We start from the raw sequence: 27,785 nt of genomic DNA, 5'->3' as shown, positions 1-27,785 counted from the left end.
TGACTTTTCTCCTCCTATTTAAATAGCAGACTATGAAACTATTAAAGTATTTCCATGCAAATATTTTGTATGTTAAGAAAAATTACAAAAATAGTCCAGTAATTTATGAAACCTTATTGAAGACAAAGTTTCATTTGTTAATAAAGTTCAATCACTGCTTGGGTCCCATTAACATATACAAGTTGATTCCTTTGGAAAAATGCTAGTGTTTCTCCAGTAGTAAGCGAATAGTTTATGCCAGCTGTTTCTATGCCAGCATTTTACCTCCAATATTTAAACGAATTAACCCTCTATTCGTACTGATGACTGCTTTTATGAATAATTTGGTGAAGATGCGAAATTTCCTTTTCACTTAATGGAACTTGTAGTTATATTCCAGGTTTGACTTTATTACAATAGATTCCTTCCAAGCAATATCCTTTCATGGCTTATTTGCCTTATTTTAATATAATACTATTTAATCTATTCTGAAATTCATTGGCTTTCCAGAATAGTTTTGAAGTTGCTGTTGACACAACAACAGGCCAAAATGAGTTCAATCACCTGTAATAGATGGAGAGGGTCAAATGTGCTTATCCTCCTGAGTAAATTATTTGCTTATTCATGGACAACACTATTTGACCCATTAGATCCATGTTATTCCCTGCAGATCAATCCCACCAGTCCCATCTCATTCTCCTTATTTACACACCTGAGAGCTATATGGTGAACCTAGGTGCGGTCTCAATGGTGAGCCGGTCTTATTCGACATACAACTAGCATTTTGTGTTTATATTTGGTGTAAACCGGCATCTGCAGCTCCTTCCAACACATATAAATAAGGCATGCGATCTGGAACCATCTGACTACCTTTCAGGCCAGGGAAGGCAGAGTCTTGTATTGTGCTCAAGCTAACGAGGCTAAAATATTTTAAAAGGTTAACAAATACATTATTTCTTCTCCTCCTAAAGTTCAGGCTGCGAATCATCCTTCATTTATTGTGAATCTTCCTTCATTGATAGTCTGTGGAATTCTCTGCCTCCAGGTGGAGGCTGGCTCTCTGGATGCTTTCAAGAGCTAGACAGAGCTCTTAAAGATAACGACTTCAAGGGATATGGGAGAAGGCAGGAACGGGGTACTGATTGTGCATGATCAGCCATGATCACATTAGTGCTGGCTCAAAGAGCTGAATGGCCTACTCCTGCACCTATTGTCTGTCTATTTGAATGTGGACTGATCCTACACCAGAAATGGCTGTTTAGGAATCGGAGAGACAAATTACCCAGCCTTTGGTCCTTGGATATCCAGGTGGTTTTCAATCAAGAAGTGTTTTGGTCCTGCCCACTTTTGGAAAAATATTGGAAATAAATCTTTGATACTATTTCTGTAGTTTTAGGTATTGATTTACAACCTCATCCTATTACTCCAATTTTGGGGCTCCCAATGTTAGATTCTATTCATTTGTCCCGTTCTGCCCATCGGCTGATTGCTTTTACCACATTAATTGACAGAAGATCTATTTTATTTAAATGGAAAGACTCTAACCCTCCGACCACACTCCATTGGTACTTTGAAATGATATCATGTTTAAATGTAGAAAAAATTAGGAGTGACATTGTTGAACCCTTGGTTAAATTTGATAGGACTTGGGGAAGATTTATTCAACATTTTCACACAACATAAATTGTCCCCTCTCCAACCGTTATAATCATTCTTTTACCTTTATATGGTGGAACGGACTTGACGACATACGGGGGACTTAAATTGTTGAAATTCTTTGCAGCCCAGATTCTGTTTTGCTTTTTTGTTTTCTAGTTTAGGGGGATTTTGCTTTTTCCATTTTTTTCTTTTTTTCTTTTTTTTTCTTTTTATCTTTTTGTTTTTTTTAATTTAAGTTTTCTTTTAAACACTTAACTATATTTAAATAGAGGCCGGGAGGTCTATATTCAATGTGTATTTTGTCACTGGACTCATATTTAGGTTATACCTGTTATTAATGTAATCCTGATCCCTATTTATCACTATCATTGTTATGTTTATCATTATTTTTTGTTTTGTTTTTGTTTTATGAAAATAAAAAAATTAAAAGATTTTAAAAGAAAGAAAGAAGTGACCTATGTACTGTCTTTTGACCGGTTCTCAACTTAAAACAGGTCCATAACGTTTTGCAAAGATCTATTTGCGAGTGTTTGTTTTTTATTAGTGCTCAGGGAAGTAGTGATCAGTAGTGTAAAAGCATACTTTGAAAGTCATGTATGGCACCTTTGAAGCAAAATTTAATTTCACATGGTTGATGTGCAATAAAATATTAAAAGGTGGTCTGGACAAATGGAAAATGGTGAAAGGATTGCAATCTCAGGTTGTGTAGTAAAATGTATGGTTGAAAGCTACATATGTTTTGAAATCGGGGAATCGAATTTCCTTTGATTAAAAATCAGCTGCAATAGTGATATCCCTGGGATTAAATAAGCAACTGTTTGTGGTAAAGTATGGATAAGAAAAAGTCCAATTAAGAAGAAAATGATTAAGTAAATGCAGGAAATATATTTGAATAAGAAAATGAGACTTTTCAAGTAGTAGAGATTTTATTTCCGTTGAGCATAAAGTTTCAGATAGGAAGACCTATCAGAAGAGCATTGGGAAAATTAGATTTGGACAATAACAGAATAAAAGGATAAAAGGGGGCTTCACTAATTTTTTTCTGTTAAACTTGATCACCTGGTGAAAGAAAATGTGTTATTTACCACAGTATATTTTACATTATTTCACTCAGTAGAATAACAAATTGTGAGGCCTGTTATGAACAGCAGTTCCACAAGGGGCATCCAGCATTCAGCTGCACCCAGGGAAGCTAAATCCTGGATTAACACAGTTTCTGCATTTGCGGAACCTGCTAAGAGACTGCATACCAGTGTCACTCTGGTTTATCGCTGGTCTCCATGGAAGTTTATTTCGTTTATTTCCTTTTGTTTATATATAGCTGCGCTCCGTAAACCCTTACGTAAGCCTTATTTTATGCAAGTTTGATTCTCCTTTAAACCAGGTAGAAACAAAGAAATGCAGATGTTATTTTTACACAAAACAATGGGCAACATCTCTAGAGGACATGGATGTGACGTTACGGGTCTGGATCCTTCTTTAGAATGAATCATTCTGTTAAGTTACTCCAGCACCTTTTATTGTTTTACTTTGAAACTAGGCGCGGATGCCGTTGGTCTGCACTGGCGTGTTCTTCTTCACCAGCTGCTGCACCATCTGGTTGACTGGGCTATTATTGCAGCTCCGTCGGGCTCCCTCCCCTCTCATCAGCTGCCACTTCAGCCGTCGCTTTGTCTGTTCTCCCTTTCACCGTTGCCTCATCCTCCTGCCCCGGAGTCGCCGGCATCTTCTACCTTGGAAAATGTCAGCAACTCCAGGGGAGAAGGTGGCAAGAGGTGCTGGTGGAGGAGCAAGCAGTGGACTGAACAAAATGGTGAGGATGGGCTTGCTGGTGCATCTTGTGGAAGACGTGATGACTCGGCCGGAAGCTGCTCTTCACCGTCTCCCACGTTCTCGCTGTCGTTTCCCATACTAGCTCACTTACCCAGTGTTGCACTGAGCCTAGGCGATGCTTCTACCTCAATTAAATGAACGGGAAGGACTCGTCATCCTCCCATTGCAATTACAGGTCATTCAGGAAACGGGACCACCTATTGTGAATTGTTTACATAAGTGCGAGTTTACATAATTTGCTTATTATGTCAGTTGGGGTGTGCCTGTACATATCTCAAACAGAGGTCCAAACACAAATCCCTGCAGAACTCCACTGGTCACAGACTTAGAGCCTGAATGTTGTCCTTCTCCCACAACCCCCCATCTTCAATTGTTTTTCAATCCATTTGAACCTTCACAGAATCTAGGATGTTTTCGAAGATGATGACCTATGTATCCTCATTATAGCTCTGCAGACACTTCTTTTGGAACATGACACTGCAGAACATCGGATCCAGGTGATTTGTGAACCAGCCTGAAGAAGAGTCCTGACAACAAATGTTACCTATCCATGTCTTCCAGCGATGTCTTCCTGCCTTATCCGCCAAGTTTCTTTGTATTTATTTTGTCAGGCTTTAGATGTATTGATTTGCTTTGGTTCTTAGGGATATTCATTGTTGGTTGTTTTGGTTTTATTTCATCCCTTGAATACCCTACTATTTTTGGGTTGCTCGGTGTTATTTAGGGTGAAAACTTAATATGTCAGCAATTTTCAAGTTCCAAGTTACTAATCCCCTTATATCAGTTTCTGGACAAACTGTGTTTAGTTTTGCTATTTACCTTTTTACATGCAGGAGTTCTTGACATATCATCTTTCTTGTATTGTATTTCTTCCCTTCGTCCTAGCCATGATTGGACCACAAAATCTTTGCTACTGAGTGGAATGGTACAAATTATTTCAATATCTGTCCATAGAAACATAGAAACATAGAAAATCAGTGCAGCCCTACGAGCCAGCACTGCCATTCATTATGATCATGGCTGATCATGCAAAATCAGTACCCCGTTCCTGCTTCCTCCCCATATCCCATGATTCCGTTAGCTCTAAGAGCTATATCTAACTCTCTCTTGAAAACATCCCAGTGAATTAGCAACTACTGCCTTCTTTGGCAGAGAATTAGTCCCGGTCTCAGTGGCAACTTCAAGTGTTTGTTTAATTTCTGTCTTTAATGTTGTAAAAAAATCCAGTACATCTTTAAGTAGTATATAGAATATTGTTCAAAGAGTAAAATTATATGAATTTAAAGGATTGCATTAATCAATGCATGAAATTTGGCTTCACACTCACCAGTTTATTGGATAGCTGAAATTCAGATTGTTTATATTATTGTGTCACTATAAATTACTTCTAGTAGAGATGGGTGATTGGAGAATTAGGGTAGATTTGATAAGCACGTGAAAGAGAATAGATTGCAGATAAATTAGTAGGGGAAGGGTTTGATGGGATTGTTCAATGAGCTGTTATAGACTTGGTGGAACAAATGGTCTGGTTGTCATGAAAAATATATTTATCTGATTTGTCATAGCTACAAAACAGCAGACTGAGTAAATTAGCCAACTGGCTCTTGTCAGTCAAAAAAACACATGGTGTAAATGTACCCAATTAACATTATTTGATTAACACATCTGGGATAAAGCAATTAGTACCATAACAAAATTAGATATTCAAAACTGCTACAATTATTCAGTCAGATATTATAAAATGGCATGGATTCAATAATTATGGATTCAAAAATTAATTTAAATGTAGCATAGCAACTAAGCACCAGCTGGTTTCGGTGGTCATGATTGTGCAATATATTGATGCTCCAAGATTTTTTTAAATGGCTCGGCAATTTAAAGGTTAGTTTCCCCATATTATTGTTAGTCCTACAGATCTGAATTGGTGTATCCAGATGCCCGTGAAATCCCTCAGCCTATTAAAATTCCCAACTCATCTATGCCACCCAAGATGCCTCACAGTCCTATTTGCTTGCGATTGGCCCATATTGCTCTAAATCTTTCCTATCCATATATCTGTCCTTATTGATTTGAATGATTCTAGATTACATACAGTTCTGTAGGGCATTAGTTGAATTGGATGAAGGTACATTTTCCTTGCCCTACATTTTCCCCAATTTCCTTCTGTTGTCCCAAGAGCTTTATCCATTCTTTGCCCTTTACATCCATGTACAGTGCCCTCCATAATGTTTGGAACAAAGTAGTAGTCATGAAATGAAGTAGAATGAAAGTAGTCATGTTTAGTATTTTGTTGCATATCCTTTGCATGCAATGACTGCTTGAAGTCTGCAATTCATGGACATCACCAGTTGCTGGGTGTCTTCTCTGGTGATGCCTTGCCAGGCCTGTAATGTAGTCATATTTAGCTTATGCTTGTTTTGGGGGCTAGTCTCCTTCAGTTTTCTCTTCAGCATATAAAAGACATGTTCAATTGAGTTCAGATCGGGTGATTGACTTGACCACTCAAGAATTGACCATATTTTAGCTTTGAAATACTCCTTTGTTGCTTTCGTAGTATGCTTGGGATCATTGTCTTGCTGTAGAATGTAGAATGCACCGCCGGCCAATAAAGGGGAGAGGTCATTTAAGAATGAGGTGAGAAAAAACGTTTTCACCCAGATGATGTGGAATGCTTTGGATCTTGGGCAGCTCCTTCCCTCCTCCATACTTTGCCCTTGCCATCACTCTATGTAAGTTAATCTTCATCTCATCTGTCCATGACCTTTTTCCAGAACTGTGATTGCTCTTTTAAGTACTTTTGGCAAACTGTAACCTGGCCATCATATTTTTGCAGCTAACCAGTGGTTTGCATCTTGCAGTGTGTATTTCTGTTCATGCAGTCTCTGTGGACAGTGGTCATTGACAAATCCACACCTGACTCCTGAAGAGTGTTTCTGATCTGTGGGACAGGTGTTTGGGGATTTTTCTTTATTATAGAGAGAATTCTTTTGTCATCAGCTGTGGAGGTCTTCCTTGGTATGACAGTCCCTTTGCGATTATTAAGCTCACCAGTGCTCTCTTTCTTCTTAATGATGTTCTAAACAGTTGATTTTGGCTAGCCTAAAGTTTGGCTGATGTCTCTAACAGTTTTATTCTTGATTCTCAGTCTCATAATGGCTTATTTGACTTCCATTGGCACAACTTTGGTCCTCGTGTTGATAAACAGCAATACAATCTTCCAAAGGTGATGGAAACACTGGAGGAAAGACTAGGTGCTGAGAGCTCTCTTGTAACTGCATTATGGAGGCATTTAAACACACTTGAGCAATTACAAACACCTGTGAAACCATGTGTCCCTGTAATAGGAATAGGGGGATTATGTATAAACAGCTGTAATTTCTACATAGTAAAGCCAAAATGTATTAAAATACCCTTTAATAAAATCTGACAATGTGCACTTTAACCACATATGATTATTTTCTATTACAAATCTCAAATTGTGGAGTACAGTGCAAATAAATAAATGATGGGTCTTTGTCCCAAACATTACGGGGGCACTGTAGTCCCTTCTTTCCTTTCATAGAAACATAGAAACATAGAAATTAGGTGCAGGAGTAGGCCATTCAGCCCTTCGAGCCTGCACCGCCATTCAATATGATCATGGCTGATCATCCAACTCAGTATCCCGTACCTGCCTTCTCTCCATACCCCCTGATCCCCTTAGCCACAAGGGCCACATCTAACTCCCTCTTAAATATAGCCAATGAACTGGCCTCAACTACCCTCTGTGGCAGAGAGTTCCAGAGATTCACCCCTCTCTGTGTGAAAAAATTTCTTCTCATCTCGGTTTTAAAGGATTTCCCCCTTATCCTTAAGCCTTAAGCTGTGACCGCTTGTCCTGGACTTCCCCAACATCGGGAACAATCTTCCTGCATCTAGCCTGTCCAACCCCTTAAGAATTTTGTAAGTTTCTATAAGATCCCCTCTCAATCTCCTAAATTCTAGAGAGTATAAACCAATTCTATCCAGTCTTTCTTCATAAGACAGTCCTGACAACCCAGGAATCAGTCTGGTGAACCTTCTCTGCACTCCCTCTATGGCAATAATGTCCTTCCTCAGATTTGGAGACCAAAACTGTACGCAATATTCCAGGTGTGGTCTCACCAAGACCCTGTACAACTGCAGTAGAACCTCCCTGCTCCTATACTCAAATCCTTTTGCAATGAAAGCTAACATACCATTCGCTTTCTTTACTGCCTGCTGCACCTGCATGCCTACCTTCAACGACTGGTGTACCATGACACCCAGGTCTCGCTGCATCTCCCCCTTTCCCAATCGGCCACCATTTAGATAATAGTCTGCTTTCCCGTTTTTGCCACCAAAATGGATAACCTCACATTTATCCACATTATACTGCATCTGCCAAACATTTGCCCACTCACCCAGCCTATCCAAGTCACCTTGCAGCCTCCTCACAGCTAACACTGCCCCCCAGCTTTGTGTCATCCGCAAACTTGGAGATATTGCCTTCAATTCCCTCATCCAGATCATTAATATATATTGTAAATAGCTGGGGTCCCAGCACTGAGCCTTGTGGTAGTCACTGCCTGCCATTGTGAAAAGGACCCATTTACTCCTACTCTTTGCTTCCTGTTTGCCAGCCAGTTCTCTATCCACATCAATACTGAACCCCCAATAGAAAGAAATTTCCTATGGATTCAAATCCTTTGTTTCTCTTGGCAAGCATTCGCCACCCACCTTCACCATTCAATTTATTCTTCCCATTTCCCTCACCATATAGTGCCGCTACTTTGCTCATACCATTGATTAATACACTTCCGTTTGATGCCTGTGTTTTCATACTCAGTCCAACTCAAATCATATGCTAGTAGGGCCCAGACCTTGTGCTTCATTCATGATTGTTACTTCTCATGTACAAAGGTAAGAGCATTTCTTTTGCTTTTTAATTTTTTTTGTATTAAATTATTTTTAAGATAGAAGCGTAAACACATAATAGCAACACGGTTTGTTTATCAATTACATTCATACAAAGCATCTGTTCTTTTTATAGAATTTTTTTAAAGATAGAACTGCAAGAAAGATCTATAAACTAATAGAAAGGAAGGGATAAAGAGTAAAAAAAGGAGAGAAAGAAAAACAAAAAAAACAAACAAAGAAAATTACCAATAATGGTTTTGGAGACGGGTCCGTAGATTATAAGGCGTAGTTATTCATCCAATCCTGAGCTTGGGTTTCAGTCCAGCTTCTGTGTTGAACCAGTTTACCTCTTTAAAAAATCAATAAATGGAGACCATATTCTAACAAATAATTCTGGTTTGTCAATTAAGACAAGTCTATTTTTTTCCAAGTGTAAGATCTCAGACATTTCTGTAATCCACATTTTAATTGTGGGGGTTGTTGGATTTTTCCAAAATCTTAGTATTAATTTTTTCCCAGTAATTATACTGTAATCAACATTTTTTTTGATTTGTTGTAAGTTTTATACTTTGTTCTGATATTCCCAATATTATTAATTTTGGTTTGGGATCCAGTTGAAAATTAACATCTTCAGAAATAATTTTTTAAACATCCATTCAAAATGTTTTAATTTTTATGCAATTTACCAAGGTATGACAGTACTTCTAGGTACTGACATTTATCACAGATAGGTGAGATATTTGGAAAAATTCTGTTTAATTTTGTTTTGGAGTAATATAATCTATGCAGTACCTAATTGTATTAAAGAGTGTCTGGTGTTTAACGAACAGTAATGTATACGTTGTAAGCTTTCATCCCATATACCCTTCGTTATGGATTGAGCCAATTCATTTTACATGCTTGTCCGTGTGGTTCCGTCGACGGGACGTCAGTATCTAACAGGATATTATAAATGTAGGATATTAATTTATCTGTGTTAGGATGTTTATTCAAACATTCATCAAGGATTTCTGGGTCCTTAGTTCTATACACTTGTGTGTGTGATTTTATATAATCTCTAAGTTGCAAGTATCTAAAAAAAATATTTTGATGTAGTCCATAATTCTGTTGTAGCTCCTGGAATGAAAGAAGTATACCTTTTCGATAAAGGTGTCCCACTTTTGTAATTCCATAACTTTTCCATTTTGCAAATCCTTTATCTAACACGGACGGTTTAAATGGGGGGTTATTTAAGATAGGAAGAAGAAGTGATAAATTATCCAATTTTAAAGGATTTTTTAATTGTTTCCATGTTCGCATACCACTATGTATTATCGGGTTTCCACTATGTTCTTTTTCTGACAGTTGTTGTTTCAAGAGCATTGGAGCTCTAATTCATTCATGTAGGATACATGAAAAAAGGAACACATCCATGTTGAGATTTAGTGAGATTCGAATCGTTAGGGTGATTTCTATCGATGCTAAAAAAGCCTTCCTGACTGTCTCCAGAAAGTGATGATGGTTTGCATGCAACATTCACCAATTCTGCTTATTTATGAATGCTGAAGTACACTAATGTAATTACGTTGTTAAAACCTACAAAGATTCGTAGAAGAAACTGATATTGTGAAAAGACATGAGAATCATTTTTTATTCTAAATAAATGACAGTTATAAAGCATGAATGTTCCAACAAAGCAAAAGTTTGACTCAGACAAGTATACCATTTTCAGACCAGATTGGACCAAATGACTGCTGATGGTGTTTAAGTAACTTCCGAATCAAATCTGCTTTTGAAATGTTACTTCATGCAGCATAAACACAGTAATTATATATTTATGCCCACTAAAGCTACAAGTTTGCAGTGCACAGTCCTCTTTTAATCCATCTCCATCTTTTAATCAATGAGATACGGTGTGCTACACTATCCAAAATTTGTTATTCAGCTATGTGTGACTTACAAATTATCAACTCCTGGATTTTAGCACTGAATGCTATTGCATTCCAACTTTGACTGCAAAATGTCACAAAACCAATCCTGTAAAACAAATGTCTTGATAATGTCCTAGCAACATCTTGATGTCTCTTATTATATCAGTCACATGAGATTTCAGCTTTGTTTATGTAACATATCTGTAGTGCAATTCAAATGGTGGTCTTTCATTTGGTTTTTCATGGATTTATTACCTTTTTCCCAGTGTTGGCTCATTTTGTAAGATACCTGTAATAATGTTAATAACATCAAGGCTAAAAATTAATGTTTCTGTATTTTAAAATCATTTATGACCAATCCTTACACATTTTCCTTTTGTCTTTTATCTGTAACATATTTGTGGCCTCAATTCATATCAAGACTCATCAAACAAGAGGACATGACTTCAGAATTAAGGGACAGAAGTTTAGGGGTAATATGAGGGGGAACTTCTTTACACAGAGAGTGGTGGCGGTGTGGAATGAGCTCCCAGTGGAAGTGGTGGAGGCAGGTTCATTGGTATCATTTAAAAATAAATTGGATAGGCATATGGATGAGAAGGGAATGGAGGGTTATGGTACGAGTGCAGGCAGGTGGGACTAAGGGAAAAAAATGTGTTCGGCATGGACTTGTAGGGCCGAGATGGCCTGTTTCCGTGCTGTAATTGTTATATGGTTATATGGTTATATGGCAAAGATTGATTATCTGCTGTTCTTCAATAGTCTCCATGCCAGCTGTTTTCACTACAGTATGATCACAGGTGTGACATAGTGTATTTTCTATTTAAAATTAACCTCTGATTACATGCTGGATCAAATGGGCCAAATCATATTGACCCAGTACCTTCTATCTATCCCTTCCAGACATGCCTTGTCCAATGCAGAAGTAAATAAAACTTCAAGTAATTGAAGTAAAATAAAGTGATTAAAAATAAGTTTCCGTCACAATTAAACCCTGATTGATTTGGATCATATACCAAGCTCAGACTTTATTATTGCATGTACAGAGGTTTAAGTAGACTGCATCACCACAATTATGAGCATTAACCAACTCAATATATAACCATAAAAGCACATTCCAGCAGTCCAAAGATTTGAAACGCATATACATATCGATTTTTTGTTTTTGTTTTTCAGACACTGGAAGCCATTTTGAACTTCAAATATTCTGGTGGACCAGGGCACAGTGAAGGATACCACAGAAATCTTTCTTTGGGACTTCATGTGGATGTTGAGCCGTCAGTATTCTTCACAAGAGTCAGCACACTTCCTGCAACAAGGTACAGCTAGCCATATGAGATACGATATGTAACCTCAACGTTTATCTTCAAATTGTAATTGCCAGATATATTAGACGAAGGTATGAATAGAAACTCAGAGTCAAACAATCTAACATCATACTTGTATAATATCCTTCTAAATATAGAAATTCCATCGTCAGACGCAATTAGAAGAGAATGGGAAGAGGAATTAGGCCTAAAAATTTCCAAAGACAGATGGGAAAAATATCTCTTATGTATACATAATTGTTCGATTAATGTTAGACACATTTTAATCCAATTCAAAATACTGCACAGACTCTACTACTCAAAGACTAAACTGAATAAGATTTTTTCAAATGTATCTCCTATTTGTGACAGATGTCTCCTTCAAGAAGCAACTATAACACACTCATTTGCCTCTTGCATAAAACTACATAACTTTTGGAAAGGGATCTTTGAAATTTTCTCAAAATCATTCAAAACAAAACTGGACCCCCATACAGAACTGATTATTTTCGGAACAGCAGAAGCCTGCCCTGAGCTATCAATATTTCAAAGCCATTTCCTTAATTATGGCCTGATAATGGCGAAAAAACGTATACTTAAATTTTGGAAAAATACATTTCCCCAACTCTTAAAATGTGGATTACAAACATGTCTGAGACGTTACATCTTGAAGATATGAGACTTGTCTTAGCAGGAAAATCAGAGCAGTTTTCAAAGATATGGATTCCTTTCATTGATTCATTACAAGGATAGTATGGTGCAACACAACTTCGGAATTAAACCGATTTACGGACTGGGTAATGGGTGGGGAGAGAAATGAAGCAGGTTTATCAACACTTTTTTTTTTTTTTTTCTTTTCGTTTTTGTCTTTTTATTTTTTTACGTTTTTATTTACTCACTCTTTGACTACACCCATTTGGTAGTTTAGGGGTTCTATTCTTACACATTCACTTTCTCTTTCACTTTATTTCTTGCTCTTTCTCTCTTTTTCTATTTCATCTTTGCTAAAATTAAAATGGAAGCTGTAAAATAAATAAATAAATAAATAAATAGATAAATAAAGATTGTGAAATAATCTGCATACAAGCCACTTTGTATTTAGATTGCCTTTTAATTAGTATAAAAAGCCATTCACAGGAGTGATTTTAGAACACAGTTATTTGGTCATTTTTAAGCATGCTAGAAAGGACAGCATTTATTGGTTAGTTCTTATTGCCCTTAAGGCCGTGGGCAGTCATTTTAATTTGCTTCAGTCCTTATGGTGAAGTTAAACTTGTGTTGTGGCTGATGAGATCTAGTGACAATTCGGAAACATTGATACATTTCCACGTGCATATTATTTGCAACCTGAAAGAGAACCAACACAATGGTGTTTTGATGTATTACGTTGTTACAGCTACTATTGCTTTCCCCCCAAGTTGTTCTTGCAGGTTTAGGATAAAGAAAGCCCGCCCATAAATTGCTATGAACTTTGAAAATATTACATGTTGTAACAGTAGTGCTCTGTCGGAGTACAAATGAATTTTTAGAGATGGGTATCAAATGTTTTGTCCTGTGGCGCTGAACTATTGAGTGTTGTTGGAACTGCATGTACCTTTGCAAATGACAAAGATTTCATAAGTCTTATACCTTGCAAAAGTGAAGAGATACTGAAAGGTCAGGGGGTAAAATGATTATTGCTAGATACACACCCTTTAACCTGCTCTTTCAGCTATAGAATTTAAGTGGCTGATCAAGTTGCATTATTCACCTGTGGTGACCAACCCCCCCACTGCTACCACTAAGGAATGTTCATCAGGGAAACATGGTAGTTGTGATGCAATGAGTATCAGGGGAAAGTGCTGTGACTATTATTGTAGCTGGTTACTGCCTAATTCTAGGGCATCATTAATGTTATTTAGCTGATATCGGGCCATAATGTCATTAAGATCTTGTTACGTTGGCATGAACTGCTTCATCTTCTGAGGAGCATTCAATGGAATTGAATATTGTATAATCATTACTTGTAAGGCAGATTTTTGAAGAAGTAGCCAATGATGGTCGGTCCAAAAAATATACAGTGCCCTCCATAATGTTTGGGACAAAAACCCATTGTTTATTGATTTGCCTCTGTACACCATAATTTGAGATTTGTAATAAAACATAACACGTGGTTAAAGTGCACCTTGTCAGATTTTAATAAAGGCCATTTTTATACATTTGGTTTCAACAATTATACCATGTAGAAATGCATAGTCCCCCCATTTCAGGCACCATAATGTTTGGGACACAGCAATGTCATGTAAATGAAACTAGTCATGTTTAGTAATTTGTTGCATATCCTTTGCATGCAATGATTGCTTGAAGTCTTGGATTCATGGGCATCACCAGTTGCTGGGTGTCTTCTCTGGTGATGCTCTGCCAGGTCTGTATTGCAGCCATCTTTAGCTTATGCTTGTTTTGGGGGATAGTCCGTTTCAGTTTTCTCTTCAGCACATAAAAGACATGCTCAATTGGGTTCAGATCAGATGATTGACATGGCCACTGAAGAATTGAACATTTTTTAGCTTTGGAAAAACTCCTTTGTAGCTTTAGCAGTATGTTTGGGATCATTGTTTTGCTGTAGAGTGAACCGCCGGCCAATGAGTTTTGAGGCATTTGTTTGAACTTGAGTAGATAGGATGTATCCATACACATCAGAATTAATTATGCTACTACCATCAGCAGTGTATCATCAATGAAGATAAGTGAGCAGTACCTTCAGCAGTCATACATGCCCAGGCCATAACACCCCCACCACCGTGTTTCACAGATGAGGTGGTATGCTTTGGATCTTGGGCAGTTCCTTCTCTCCTCCATACTTTGCTCTTTCCATCACTCTGATATAAGTCAATCTTCGTCTCATCTGTCCACAAGACCTTTTTCCAGAACTGTGGTTGCTCTTTTGAGTACTTCTTGGCACACTGTAACCCGGCCATCCTATTTTTGCAGCTAACCAATGGTTTGCATCCTGCAGTGTAGCCTCTGTATTTCTGTTGATGAAGTCTTCTGCAGACAGTGGTCATTGACCAACCCACACCTGACTCCTGAAGACTGTTTCTGATCTGTCGGACAGGTGATTGGGGATTTTTCTTTCTTGACCTGCCAATCCCTTTGCGATTAGTAAACTCACCAGTGCTCTCTTTCTTCTTAATGATGTTCCAAACAGTTGATTTTGTTAAGCCAAAGGTTTGGCTGATGTCTCTAACAGTTGTATTCTTGTTTCTCAGTTTTATAATGGCTTCTTTGACTTTCATTGACACAACTTTGGTCCTCATGTGGATAAACAGTAATAAAAGTTTGCAAAGGTGATGAAAAGATGGGAGGAAAGACTAGGTGCGGAGAGCTCTTTTATACCTGCATTAAGGAGGCATTTAAACACACCTGAGCAATTACAAACACCTGTGAAGCCATGTGTCCCAAACATTATGGTGTCCTGAAATGGGGGAACTATGTATAAACACATCTGTAATTTCTACATGGTGAAACCAAAATGTATAAAAATACCCTTTAATAAAATCTGACAATGCACTTTAACCACTTGTGATTTTTTTCTATTACAAATCTCAAATTGTGGAATACAGAGGCAAATAAATAAATGATGGGTCTTTGTCCCAAACATTATGGAGGGCACTGTATACATCTGGATGGCACTGTATACCTGCAAAAGTGTTTTTAGGCAAAGATGATGGTCTTCCTACAACTGCAACTCCAGTCAGTATAGAGAGATCCCCTCTATTCCCATGGTCCTCTTTCCACAGCTCCCTGGAAGTGGCAACACAAGTAGAATGAGCAGTAATAAGCAGTAAAGAAAGCTTTCGGCATGTTTACACTTAATCCCCTGACTAGAAAAAGGTAAGAATGAGGAGGTCTGAGTGTGGAGTGATGGCTGTGGAGGCCCAACATTGGGCATTTGTAAGGTGAAGATTGATAGGTTCTTGATTAGGAAGGGTATAAAAGGTTATTGGGAGAAGGCAGGAGAATGTGGTTGAGGGTGAAACATAGATGAGCCATGGTTGAATGGCGAGTAGACATGATATGCTGAATGGCCTAGTTCTTCTCCTATGTCTTATGGTCTTAAAATTCACAGTGCTGGAGTAACTCAGTGGGCCAAGCAACATATCTGGAGAACATGGATAATTGACATTTTAGATTGTAACTCTTCAGACCAATAAATAGCTCTTGTGGCGCCACCTGGTGGATAGGCCACTTACTGAGTGAACCCTCGGCACTTGGACTGGCAGGGTCACGTGACTGTGTTTGGTGGGAAGGAGTTGTCACGTGGTTGAGGGGTGTGCCCTAGTATATAGTCAGAACTCTGGGAGAAACAATTCGTTAGATGTCCCCTTCCAGAGCAGCCAAAGTCTATATGGGTCATATCTACTACTCCACCCTCGTTGACATTCAATTAAATTAATGAGACATGATATCTCATGCACAACATGATGCTGTCTGTCCTTAACCAAACCCAGGCCTTCCCAATTGCTTGTATATCTTATGGCTCTGAATCTCCTCCAGTAACTTACCTTCCATAAATGTCAGGCTTACTGGTCTGTTTGTTTCCAGCCCGTTAAAGAAGGCATTACATTGACCACCCTCCTGGATCTCACCGTGGGTAATGATGATACATAGGTCTCAGTGAGAGCTCTCGCAATTTCCTCTCTAGCTTTTTGCATACATTATCATGCCCACGGGGATTTATCTACTTTGAAGTCATCCATCACCTTTTCTACTGTAATACGGACTTTTTACGGGACATCGCTGTTAACTTTACCGAGTTCCCTACTCTTCAAATCTTTTTCCGAGGTAGAAACGGAGGAGTCATTTTCATTGAGGATCTCGTCAATCTTCTGCTCTTAACCAGATTATGGATCTATCACCTGCACTCTTAACTCGTTGATACCTGTTATCCAATGGCAGTGATATTGTCAGCAAATATACCAACAGTTTTGGATAGTCTGGTTTATAGAAAGTACAAAATGGGATACATTCAGACAGGTATTAAGTTGTCTGCAATAAGGCCGTCAACACTAAGCGAGTTGAGATGGAGCCAGAAACCAGTGATGTAATTTGAGCTGGAAATAGATTATGTTAATGGTGAGGTGAGATCAGAATCTTGGCTAAGAGTTAAATAGGATGGCACAATTTTTCATATATTGTTTCTGTGTCAGCAAAATGACAAGTGAGAAGAGTGGAGTCGGTATAAAAACTTAAAATGCATTAATATTCAACGTGTTAGATAAATATTTTGAAAGAGTAACATTGCTAACATTGCACACTCTTTAGAACTGGCAAAGAGAAAAACAAAGTTAAATGCACAGTGCAGGTCATATTTTAGAAAGGATTTAACAGCGTAACACTAAATATGCATATCCTTAGGCCATTATGAAAATAAGTTTTCAATGTACATGCCATTTTATTTTTAATCTGTGTAATATGCGAGTTCGGTATTTCAAATGCGCATTCCCAGGTCATAGGTCATTCGCGATAAACATTCTCGCCAACTGAGCTGCTGCGTGCATACAGCCCCGAGTTTCATCCGTATTTTCCAGTTTTGCTTCTTTGAGGATAGAAAATACTGCTTTCAAAACTATTAACTAGGTGTATTTATAGTTCATTTGTACAAAAACGATGATGATTTTGTTGGTTTTATTGCTTTACGCTTTGGTGTTTTATTGCTTTATGCTTCGGAACATATAACTGTTATACCAGTATTTCAAACTAACTACTATGTTCAGTAGACTTTAAGAACTTTGGCAACAAACTTTTACAGTTTTCCGTGATATATTTGGATTTGTTCACTCCTTGCGGTATAGTAATGCAACTTTTACAATGGCAGGTATGTAGGACATTGTCAGTAAGTATGGTAATCATTCAGGTCGCTTTGTGTTTTATTTATTTAACTCAGCTGAAAATAAACAAACTGTTGAAACAGACTCTCGCTCTCGCAACTGCCGTTGCAGTGTCAACCCTTGTGGGTCCATCATTTGCATGCCGCTGGAAATTAAATCTCCCCCCACACTCCTCCACTCTCTCTCACACTCCTCGCGAACAGCCAGACGCTACAATGGGCAGAATGGTCCTTTCGTTCGTTAATCCAGCCCACAGTCTCTTATGGAGCCGGTTTCAGATTCAGATTCAGATTCAGATTCAATTTTAATTGTCATTGTCAGTGTACAGTACAGAGACAATGAAATGCATTTAACATCTCCCTGGAAGAGCGACATAGCAAATGATTTGAATAAATAATAATAAGAGTCCGGGGGGGGGGGGGGTGGTGATTGGCAGTCACCGAGGTACGTTGTTGAGTAGAGTGACAGCCGCCGGGAAGAAACTGTTCCTCGACCTGCTGGTTCGGCAACGGAGAGACCTATAGCGCCTCCCGGATGGTAGGAGGGTATATCTCCTTTGCTTTCATATATTTAACCGCAACCTGCCGCATTTAACCAGCACTCTAGGAACTCGGCATCTGTTGGGGGCGAGGAGGGTTCGAGAAGGAAGGCAGGGACAACTTAGAATCCAGCAGCAGAGTGGCTCTGATAATGGGTTCATGCCATAGTGAGTTCAGTTCAGAATGAACACGCGGCCACTGGCTCATGAGATTGATCCTATTATTGACCAACAGGCGGTGGAATCCGTTTGTGACAGATTCCTCAGTGAGACGTGTCCACAGGAGCGGGTGTTCATTCTGATCAATAACTCGGGCACAGTGAACTTCACAATGTAAAACCATCCCAGTCAAAACTGTCCCAGAGAGCTGCCTTGCCCGTCCACTGGGACAACTCTGGGCAAGGTCTCACTGGAGGCAAGAACAACATTCTAGTCATTAAAAAAATACACTTGTGGGCTGGATGATTTCGGGTTACGGGCCGGATCTGGCCCGTGGCCCATAGGTTGCTGACCCCTGCCTTAACGGTACATTCACACAGCCTGTAGGTAAAACATCAGCCCACATCACACTGATACAGTCGCTGCCTGCCTCAGGTTAAATATCTTTTTACACATAAATTATGAATAAAGATAAGAAAACGTTTCAAACACGTAATATTTTCTTATTCCAGTAGCAAACACATTAAGGATTAAATGAAAATAATAGGTTCTTTAATTTTTTTGAATATCTCATAATTGCAGATTAATGAACTGAACTAGCTGGGGCTGTGTAAGTAGTGTGTGTGAACAGCAGAACAAGAAAGGAAGCTATTGAGTTGACAGAATTCTAGATTAATTAATTTGTAGAATCGCTAACAATAGGTTTTTTTTCCCGAATAACCTTTGACATATCCCATGATTCCTTACATTTATCAGGTTTACCAAACTCGCTTATTAAAATCTTTGCTAAAGTCTGAATATTGAAATATTAAATGATTAAGATTTGTGAACAAAAACATAATTGAAAGCTGTGTAAAACCTATTTATCCCTACTTGTAAACACAAATGAATGGTTTGTTCTGGGTCATTTTATAGATTGCAGGATAAACTTGGTGCTACCTTACAGCAATGTTTTCTACAACAACAAAAACACTGACTCTGCTTTCCTTTACAATCAGTGCAATGCATGACTTAGCTGTTAGTTTGTTGTCTTGCTATCTACAGAGAGCTTCTGACTGCGTTTTCTATTTTTGTTGGCGGATGTGCTGCATCCAGAAAGCCAAGATTTAGGTTTTGGATATGCTGATCATGTGATGTCAGCTATTTCCTATATCTTTCGATTGTGAATTTATGATACCAGGACTAGTGATGTGATTCTGTTTTCAGCAAAGAAGATGGTAAATCACTGGTAGCTTATTATAAATTGAAATGAACTGACAAATCTTTCATTTACATTCATTGTAAATCAGATATTGAGTTCCCCAGGTGAGATGAATGATATTTGAGTCAGCATTTTCTTCTTGATAAGGAATGTGTTTGAGCTAATGTGCTACTTCAGCATATCTCCTTTGCTTCATGCTGCCACTAATAGAACAGCTTGAGCTCTATGCTGTAAATATACTTCAAAGATGGAAATGGAGAAAGAATCCTCAAGAATGGCTGCTGCATTGATGGAAGGGGGAGGGAGAGAGTCTTGGGATCTCATAAGACCTGAACAGCCTGATGGAGAACATTACCCACATAGGACGTCCTTTTTGCTGTGGAGATACTCTAGGACTCCAGTTTGGTGCTCCTGGCATCCAGTTGCCTTACTCTCTAAGGCATAACTGCATGAGTTCAGTTTATGAATGCCCATTCTTTGGGGAAATCTGGAGGGGTATCAACATCCCCTGTCTTCTCTTGTGGGCTGTAGAAAAAAAACATATGGTTTTCTTATGTCCATGACCATGACCTATTTAATGTCACAGTGATCAACAAACTGATGTTGCATCGATCAATAGCTGTGGCCTAATATGGCCCTAAGCTCAGAGTGATGATTGACACAAAAAACTAGAGTTACTCAACGGGTCAAGCAGCATCTCTGGAGAAAAGGAATAGGTGACATTTTGGGTTGAGACCCTGCTTCTGACTGAGAGTCAGGGGAAAGGGAAACGAGAGATATAGACGGTGATGTAGAGAGATATAGAACAAATGAATTAAAGATATGCAAAAAAGTAACGATGGTAAAGGAAACAGCCCATTTTTAGCCGTGTGTTTGGTGAGAACGAGTTATAGACAGTGACTCAACAAGATGACTTTGAAGCTGGTAAGACTTTGGTGGGGGAAGGATGGAGAGAGAGGGGGTATGCAAGGGTTACTTGAAGTTAGCTCAGAGTAACCATGAAATTGATATTATTGAACAGTTCAAAACAGTACGGGAACAGGCCCTGCGGTCCACACTGTCCGTGGACAACATGATGCAACATGAACAAATCTTCTCTGCCTGCATATGATCCATATTTCTCCATTCCCTGAATATAATAATAATAATAATAATAATACATTTTATTTATGGGCGCCTTTCAAGAGTCTCAAGGACACCTTACAAAAATTTAGCAGGTAGAGGAAAAACATGTAAGGGGAATGAAATAAATAGTAGAGACATTACTAGTACACAAGCTGGGGGGCAGTGTTAGGTGTGAGGAGGATGCTAGGAGACAGCAAGGTGACGTGGATAGGCTGGGTGAGTGGGCAAATGTTTGGCAGATGCAGTATAATGTGGATAAATGTGAGGTTAGCCATTTTGGTGGCAGAAACGGGAAAGCAGACTATTATCTAAATGGTGGCCGATTGGGAAAGGGGGAGATGCAGCGAGACCTGGGTGTCATGGTACACCAGTCATTGAAGGTAGGCATGCAGGTGCAGCAGGCAGTAAAGAAAGTGAATGGTATGTTGGCTTTCATAGCAAGAGGATTTGAGTATAGGAGCAGGGAGGTTCTACTGCAGTTGTACAGGGTCTTGGTGAGACCACACCTGGAGTATTGCGTGCAGTTTTGGTCTCCAAATCTGAGGAAGGACATTATTGCCATAGAGGTGAGTGCAGAGAAGGTTCACCAGACTGATTCCTGGGATGTCAGGACTGTCTTATGAAGAAAGACTGGATAGACTTGGTTTATACTCTCTAGAATTTAGGAGATTGAGAGGGGATCTTATAGAAACTTACAAAATTCTTAAGGGGTTGGACAGGCTAGATGCAGGAAGATTGTTCCCGATGTTGGGGAAGTCCAGGACAAGGGGTCACAGCTTAAGGATAAGGGGGAAATCCTTTAAAAACCGAGATGAGGAGAACTTTTTTCACACAGAGAGTGGTGAATCTCTGGACCTCTCTGCCACAGAGGGTAGTTGAGGCCAGTTCATTGGCTATATTTAAGAGGGAGTTAGATGTGGCCCTTGTGGCCAAGGGGTATGGAGAGAAGGCAGGTACGGGATACTGAGTTGGATGATCAGCCATGATCATATTGAATGGCGGTGCAGGCTCGAAGGGCCGAATGGCCTACTCCTGCACCTAATTTCTATGTTTCTATGTTTCTACAAAGTAAAGACAGAATTCAATTCAAAACACAATATGAGGCAATTAATGCACAGATGAAAAGGGAGGGGGACGTGGGGCTAAGGATAGGCAGAGGTGAAGAGATGGGTCTTGAGGCTGGACTGGAAGATGGTGAGGGACACGGAATTGCAGATCAGTTGGGGGAGGGAGTTCCAGAGCCTGGGAGCTGCCCTGGAGAAGGCTCTGTCCCCAAAACTGCGGAGATTGGACTTGTGGATGGAGAGGAGACCGGCTGATGTGGATCTGAGGGACCGTGAGGGTTGGTAGGGGGAGAGAGGAGGTCAATGAGATATGGGGGGGCCAGATGGTGGAGGGCTTTGTAGGTGAGGATAAAGATTTTGAAGGTGATGCGGTGGGAGATGGGAAGCCAGTGAAGTTGTTTGAGGACTGGAGTGATGTGATGCCAGGATTTGGTGTGGGTGATGAGTCGGGTGGCTGCGTTCGGGACCAGTTAGAGTCGGTTGATGTACGTGGAGCTGATGCCAAGGAGAAGTGAGTTACAATAGTCCAGTCGGGAGGAGATGAAGGCATGAATGATATGTGCCCATCTAAAAGCCTCCTAAATGCCAGTATCATATCTGCTTCTACCACCACCCCTGTCTATGTGTTCCAGACACTCACCACTCAATTAGTTTTTTTTTAAGTGGCCCTGCACATTTCCTTTAAATTATTCCCCTCAGAGGAAGGTTGTTTTTTGGACCGGAGACTTATGTTGAGTAGCATTCCTCAGGGATCTGAGCTGGGTCCTTTGTTGTTTGTGGATTATATCAACAATTTGGATGAGTATCTACAAGGCATCATTAACAAGTTTGCAGATGACACGAAGGTGGGTGGAATTGTAGATAGCAATGATGGTTATCTGAATTGATTGAGCAGGTGAGCTGGGGATGGTTAATGGAGTTTAATACAGATAAGTGCGAGGTGTTGCATTTTGAGAAGTCAGACTAGGGCAGGACCTGCACAAAGAATGGCAAGGCACTAGCGAGTGTTGTTGAGCAGAGGAAGTGCAGGTACATAGTTCCTTGAGAGTGTTGTCACAGGTGGATGAAGTGGTCAAGACGACTGTTGACACTTGGGCCATCATCATTTTGAGTGTTGAATATAGAAGTTGGGAGGTCATGGTATATTTGCACAAGACATTGGTGAGGCCACATTTGGATGTCCTCATCACATCCGAGATGTCCTCATTCTTTCTGGAACGGGGGTTCCCCTCTCCAATCATAGATGAGGCCCTCACTCATGTCTCCCCAGTACCCTGCAGCTCCGCAATTGCTCCAACTCCCCCTAGTCGCAACGGAGGCAGAGTCCCCCTAGTCCTTACCTTTCACCCCATCAGCCATTGCAAACAACACATAATCCTCCGAAATTTTCGCCACCTACAACGGGATCCCAACACTAGTCACATCTTCCCATCTCCACCCCTTTCCACATTCCGCAGACTGTTCCCTCCACATCTCCCTGGTTAACTCATCCCTTCCCACCCAACCTTCCCCTGCAACCGCAGAAGATGCAACTTGTCCCTTTACCTCCTCCCTCGACTCTGTCCAGGTACCCTGACAGTCTTTTCAGGTTAGGCAGCTTACAACCCAGTGGGATGAATATTGATTTCTCTAACTTCAGGTAGTCCTGGCATTCCCACTCTCTCTATCCTTTCCCTACCCAAGTCGCATTAGCTTCTCAATTTCACCCAACTAACAGCTAACAATGACTTGTTTCCTTTATCGTTGTACTTTTTTGCATATCTTTCATTCGTTGTTCATTATCTCTCTACACCTCTCATCATCTATATTGCTCATTTCCCTTATCCCTAACCAGTCTGAAGAAAGGTCTCGACCCGATACATCACCCATTCCTTCTCTCAAGGGATGCTGCTTGTCCTGCTGCTTTTTGTGCCTATCTTTGGTTTAAACCAGCATCTGCAGTTTCTTCCAATGCAGTTGGAATATTGCATTCAGTTTTGGTCACCTTGTATAGGAAAATATATTGTCAGGCTGGGAAGAGTACAGAGAAGATTTACAAGGATGTCGCCGGGTCTCTAGGGCCTGAGTTACAGGGAGAGGTTGAGCAGTCTAGGACTTTATTCCTTGGAACATAGGAGTATGAGGGGGTGATCTTATAGAGGTGTTTAAGATCACGAGAGGACTGTATATGGTAAATGCAGAATCTTTTACCCAGTAGGGGAATCCAGAAAAAGAAGATATAGCTTTAAGGTGAGGAAGGATAGATTTTATAAGAACCTGAGGGGCAATTTGTAACACACAGGGTGGTGGGTATATGGTGTTTAAGAAGGAACTGCAGATGCTGGAAAATCAAAGGCACACCAAAATGTTGGGGAAACTCAGTGGGTGCAGCAGCATCTATGGAGCGAAGGAAATGAGCTACCAGAGGAGGTAGTTGAGGCAGGTACTATTACAACATTTAAAAACATTTGGACAGGTAAATGAATAGGATAGGTTTAGAAGGGATATGGGCCTTTGGGACGTGTAGATGGGGCATGTTCGTCGGCGTGGGCAAATTGAGCCAAAGGACTCGTTTTCATACCCTATGACTCCATACCAACATCTGCCTATCTTGTGTCTACATTTTACTGCTAACCCCCACCTGTCCCTTTACCTCCCCTCTCGACTCTATTCAAGGACCCAAACAGTCTTTCCAGGTGAGGCAGAGATTCACTTGCACCTCCTCCAACGTCATCTACTGTATCCGCTATTCCAGGTGTCAACTTCTCTATATCGGTCGAGACCAAGCGCAAGCTCGGCGATCGTTTCGCTGAACACCTTTGCTCAGTCTGTCTTAATTTACTTGATCTCCCAGTGGCTCAGCATTTCAACAACCATTGCTAATCTGACCTTTCTGTCCTGGGCCACCTCCATTGTCAGAGTGAGGCCCAGCACAAATTGGAGGAAGTGCACCTCATATTTTGCTTGGGTAATTCACACCCCAGCAGTATGAACATTGACTTCTCTAACTTCAGATAGCCCTTGCTTTCCCTCTCTATCCCCCTCCCCCTTCTCAGTTCTCCCACTAGCCTTACTGTCTCCAACTAAATTCTATCTTTGTCCCTCCCCCTCCCCTGACATCAGTCTGAAGAAGGATCTCGACCTGAAACGTCACCCATTCCTTCTCTCCAGTGATGCTGCCTGACCCGCTGAGTTACTCCAGCATTTGGTGTCTGTACTGAGATGCAGAAACACACAATATTTTGCCCACTTTCGGTTGCACAGACCTTTTTCAGCATTCCGTGAGTGAATTTCAAGGCCTTTATCTCACAATAGCATAGCGATTCAATGTGCTAAGGAGTAACTTTTACAGCCATAAAGTAGTCATTGTAACTCAGGTGGACCACAAAGAACTCTCTAGTCTATGAAGAGTTTGTCTCTATTTTAATGGTAGAAATGTTAAATGAGTGGCTCAGTGTTCAGGGTAAAAAAAAGCGAACATTTAGAAGAAATATCCTCTTTGTTGTACATTATTCATTGTATTGCCTGCTCCTTCAGGCTTGGAGCAAACGAAGCAGGCATGCTTGAATAAACTGCTATGGCTATAAAAATCCACAACGGAATGGTGGTCTCAATTACATCTGTTATACTTAAAAGTAGTGTTTGATGTATTTATGTGCCATTTGTTATTGTTTCTCTCTGTCACTTAGAATTTGCTCCATTTTACTTTTTTGGAAATTATCCGAGAATTTGATTCGATTGCCGCTGCCTTCCGGATATCCACACTGATGTACAGTACATCAAAATCCCAGTTCCGAATATGGATAGGTGACGTTTTGGTTAGGAGTCTGAAGAAGGATCCCAACCCGAAACGTCACATATCCATGTTTTCCGGATATGCGGCATGACCCGCTGAGTTACTCCAGCATTTTGTCTCTCATTTTATAAATAAGCATCTCCAGTTCCTTGTTTCTACATTCATCCATTGACTATGTACATTCATCCATTGAATATGTCCAAGCCTTCAAATTTGATGTTGCTTTAGAATTGTGTACTTTTAAAGATCCAAATGTATCGGAATGTGTACTCTATACTTCCAAGATGTGTACAGGTCTGTTTTTTTATGAACTCATGGATTATTAGTGATATTGGATCCCAATTAAATGGGTAGACACTAAAATGTAATTGAAATATTGATAGTAGGGACTCGGTCATATCTTACCCTAGTATATTGGTCATCTTTGTAATTTGTAATTTATTTATTTTTATAATTTGTAATTTATTTATTTTAGGGACAGTGCATATTAATAAAAATTTACATGTAATACGCAAGATTGTAGCCAGTAGCTAATTTCCATCTTTAGTCCCTCCGGTAAACACATCACAACACAACATAACACAAATAGTCTAGCCTGCAGTCATAACATAGAATAAATAACAAACACTCAACACAGCCCAAGTCGCAAAGTCATTGTCTCTTCCCTCCTTGCTCTCCCTCTGCGCTGAGGCAATCCAAGCCTCTGATGTTGTGGCCCCGCCGGGTGATGGTAGGTAAGTCCCGCGGCTGAATCCGTGCTCCGCAAACGGGCCGGTTCAAACTCCGCGGCCCGGGGCGGTCGAAGCTGCCGAAGCTGCCGTCCTCCAGTCCAGCGGACGCAGCTGTAGTTGCGGGAGCTCCGGAAAACAGAACTCGAGCTCCCGACGATGTCGTCCACCGGTCCGCGGCCGAGCCTCCGAGGCTCCAAAGTCGGGTCGAAAGTTGGGTCGCACCGCAATCACAGCCCCGAAGTCGGCCAGCCCCGTGCTGGTAAGTCCTGGCTCTGCCTCCGCAGCCTCAAGTTGGGTCGCAGTTGCAGGCCGCCAGCTCCGCGATAGGCCTCAGCGCAGACGGACACGGAGACGGGGGGATACGGCAGGAAAGGTCGCATCCCCCCCCGAAGGAAGTCAGAAACCATGTTACATCTTCAGTCCAAAATTGTGCTATGTTTAGAAAAATTGTAATGTTGAAAATGATCCTCTGAGTATGTCATCATTGCTGTGTAATCTGCAATTTGCAGATATCTGGTGATAAATTTGTGACCTTTTATTTTTGCCCAGAGAAGCAATGAATTGAATAGTATTCTAGCTATTCAAATGTGCTACTTCAGTATGTGTTCCAAATGCATGTTTACTGCAGGAATGCAAAGGAGGTTTCACGTTTGTTTAAAGTCCAAATGGACTTGACTCCACGGTTATAAAAAGGTTTTGAGTAATCTTAGTAGATTCTGCCTTTTCATATCTACATAGAGGAACTTTACTTTGAGGAACCTTGGAGGACAGCCAGTCTTTGCCAGCTATTTGAACCAAACTGCTCTGCATAGAAGATTGAAGCCAATCTTGAAGATTGAGATCAATAAATGCTGTATGAAGTGGTTCTCTCTGTTCTCTGCAATTGCTGTTCAGCTGCCTTGAAAAAATTCATGTCCACAGTTGACTGCTCTGCTCAGCTGCTTCACTGCAGCTTGCCGCAATCTTCCTCCTGCAAGGATATGAAGTCGATTGAAGATGAATTTGCAAATAGCCTGTTGGTAATGACGAGGTTGATTACTGATAATCCAGTAGTTTTCCAGTTGCTGCATCATCAGAAGCTTTGTGGAACTTCTCAATTATTGATGCACTAATAATTTCCCAAACAAGTTGAAGGCGTCCTTTCGCATTAATGGCCACATCAGACACCAATATTTCTGAAGTACACCTTTGTCCACTACATTTTATTATAGTGGGCAAAGATTGGTTATATTTGTTGATAATGCATATTTAACATAAACAAAAACAAAGTCATTTGGGTGAGGGACTAAAGGGTGAGAAAATGACAGCTGCAAAACTAGAAATTATTCATCAGTAAATTTTCATTTTATGCACACATGTTCAGAATCTGAACCATTTTTATTCTGTAGAATACAAAGTGCTGGAGTAGCTCAGTAGGGCAGGATCTCTGCAGAATGTGGCTAGGTGACATTTTTGGGAAAGGTCCTGTCCAAAAACGTTGCTTGTTCATATCCTTCAGAGATGCTGCCCGACATGCTGAGTTACTCCAGATCACTGTTAATGCCATATAGAACATTTTAAACATTATTGTTCAATATCTCCATCTCGTTTGGTTTTCTTACCTTCAAGTCTTAATGAGTTTCTCATCATAGTCTGTGTTCCTGTTAACTTAGCCCTTTGCCTCATCTGTTCATGGAGTCAGGTCATGCCTGCTGCCTGTCCCAATACTGAACACATC

General features: G+C 40.1%; 1 protein-coding gene across 6 annotated transcripts in view; it reads left to right on the top strand.

Moving 5' to 3' along the window:
- The window catches only part of trappc9 (trafficking protein particle complex subunit 9), a 504,918-nt gene that overhangs the window by 195,346 nt on the left and 281,787 nt on the right, over nt 1-27,785 (top strand). For all 6 annotated transcript variants that reach the window (XM_055634173.1, XM_055634169.1, XM_055634171.1 and 3 more), the window contains one exon: nt 11,475-11,617. In XM_055634173.1, the coding sequence (XP_055490148.1) occupies nt 11,475-11,617 (143 nt within the window). The remainder of the gene's footprint in view (nt 1-11,474; nt 11,618-27,785) is intronic.

The sequence above is a fragment of the Leucoraja erinacea genome, chromosome 4, assembly GCF_028641065.1.
Source record: "Leucoraja erinacea ecotype New England chromosome 4, Leri_hhj_1, whole genome shotgun sequence".
NCBI classification, from domain to species: domain Eukaryota; kingdom Metazoa; phylum Chordata; class Chondrichthyes; order Rajiformes; family Rajidae; genus Leucoraja; species Leucoraja erinaceus.
This window is presented reverse-complemented; position numbering and strand designations above follow the sequence as displayed.